This window comes from Perca flavescens, chromosome 17 (genome assembly GCF_004354835.1).
Source record: "Perca flavescens isolate YP-PL-M2 chromosome 17, PFLA_1.0, whole genome shotgun sequence".
Classification (NCBI taxonomy): domain Eukaryota; kingdom Metazoa; phylum Chordata; class Actinopteri; order Perciformes; family Percidae; genus Perca; species Perca flavescens.
Window position 1 is genome coordinate 34353856 of NC_041347.1, and position 2500 is coordinate 34356355.

The 2500-nt window shown below is 37.8% G+C and overlaps 1 protein-coding gene across 1 annotated transcript in view; it reads right to left on the reverse strand.

Moving 5' to 3' along the window:
- ubr2 (ubiquitin protein ligase E3 component n-recognin 2) overlaps positions 1 to 1567 on the reverse strand; it is a 31423-nt gene extending 29856 nt beyond the window's left edge. The window contains exon 1 of the mRNA XM_028603003.1: positions 1453 to 1567. Coding sequence (XP_028458804.1) covers positions 1453 to 1542 — 90 coding nt within the window. The 5' untranslated portion in view covers positions 1543 to 1567. The remainder of the gene's footprint in view (positions 1 to 1452) is intronic.
- Positions 1568 to 2500: the final 933 nt, after the last annotated feature.

Here is a 2500-nt window from a genome sequence, read left to right on the forward strand (position 1 = left end):
TCAGTAATTACTAATGTTAACTAGCATGTTAGTGATCAGTAATTACTAATGTTAACTAGCATGTTAGTGATCAATAATTACTAATGTTAACTAGCATGTTAGTGATCAATAATTACTAATGTTAACTAGCATGTTAGTGATCAATAATTACTAATGTTAACTATCATGTTAGTGATCAGTAATTACTAATGTTAACTAGCATGTTAGTGATCAATAATTACTAATGTTAACTATCATGTTAGTGATCAGTAATTACTAATGTTAACTAGCATGTTAGTGATCAGTAATTACTAATGTTAACTAGCATGTTAGTGATCAGTAATTACTAATGTTAACTAGCATGTTAGTGATCAGTAATTACTAATGTTAACTAGCATGTTAGTGATCAGTAATTACTAATGTTAACTATCATGTTAGTGATCAGTAATTACTAATGTTAACTAGCATGTTAGTGATCAGTAATTACTAATGTTAACTAGCATGTTAGTGATCAGTAATTACTAATGTTAACTATCATGTTAGTGATCAGTAATTACTAATGTTAACTAGCATGTTAGTGATCAGTAATTACTAATGTTAACTAGCATGTTAGTGATCAGTAATTAGCCTGTGTCTATGTTATCTGTTAGTGATCAGTATTACCTACATGTTAGTGATCAGTAATTCTCCGTCTCTGTGAGATTGGGAATGATTGAGTTAGTGATTTATCTTGTCACAGCTACCAGAAGACTTCACTCTTTCAGACACGTTGAGCTACGAAGACTTCACACTTCAGACACGTTGATCACGTCACATCTACGTTGTGTCTGTCAGTTGGAGGCTGCTCAGTAAAGCAAGAGATCACCGGGAAAGTGCTTCTAATATCCTTCACTGGTCTCAGACCAGAGACACGGGGTCTGTTGGTCCACAATGCTTGTGACGTAATTCTATTAGTTTTAGAAATGTCTCATGTGCTGTCTCTGCAAGTGTTTTATTCTGTGTTTGTGTACAGGTGTATATGTGTGTGCGCGCGCGTGTGTTTTTTCCATGTTTTGTGCTAACAAGTCAAAACAAAGTGCCATAAACATGAAGGCTAGCGGTGGAGCTAACGGCTAGCGGAGTGTGACACGGTGTTTCCAGACGCTTCTAACGGTAAATAAACGGCCTGTTACGAAGTTTAAACCTCTACAAACACGCAGGCGTTGCTAAGTAACAGCGACAGTTGGTGTTTCAGATGTTAGCTCGCGCTGACACAGCAGCTGTTCTCACATCCAGAGGTTTTTCGAGCCGCTCCGGTTAGCAGCGCTAGCGCTAGCATTAGCTCCGAGCAGCAGCGCTAGCGCTAGTATTTAGCATTAGCTCCGTGTAGCCGAGCCGCGGGGCAGCAAGATTAAACAGTTTAATGTAAGAAAGGAGAGATTGTTACGCAGTGACACCACAGCGGACGGTCAGAGAGGTCGAGCAGCAGCTTACCGCCGCGGTGTCTTTGGCGGAGAAGCTCAGGAACTCGGAACATAACGCGGACGGTGCGTCTCTGTCTCTCTCGGACTGGGCCGCCGCCATCTTTCCTCCCTCTGCTCTACGAACAAGAACCCGGATCCGGAAATCATCAACAGCTGAGGGGGCGGGGCCACAGGGTTTAAAAACAACACAGACGTGAAAGCTCACTTCTGCCAATAAAACAAATATATATTTGTGTTTTTACATGTTTTATTTATATATATATTACATATTTATGTATTTATTCAAAGTTCTTTACTTGTCACGTGCGTCTTTTTTATTTAATTAAATCAAGAATCAAAAGTATGAATATATAATAATATTTAATAATATACAAAACCAAATATCTTCTATCAGCAGTAAAGACCTAAACATCAGATTAATAAATACTACACACACTCACACATAAAGAGACACACACATACACACACATACACACACACATAAAGAGACACACAAACACACACACACATTCACACACACACATACACACATACACACACACATAAAGAGACACACACATACACATAAAGAGACACACACACACACACATAAAGAGACACACACGCACACACGCACACACACACACGAAGAGACACACATACTGGCTGGTCAGGCTAGCTCACACATCTATTGTGTAAAATTACCTTACACAATTTTTGTTGTGTAAAATTACCTTACACAATTTCTGTTTTAAAATGGCTCACACATCTAAATGGAGAAAACCGGAAAAAGCGACAAAAGAGTCTGTACTTAGAATATATATATATATATATATATATATATATATATATATATATATATATATATATAGAGAGAGAGAGAGAGAGAGAGAGAGAGATAGAAAGGACCCTTAGCTGAAAGAGAGACGGACATTTGTTTAATGATACTGACCATTTATTTAAAGATTGTTTTAAACCTCCACATAATCCTGTTCCTTCCTGTAGACTTAAAGGCACCAGTGAGAGAGCTGGCCTTGTAGACTGTGAGCAATAGCATAAGTTATTTTCACTAAAGAATT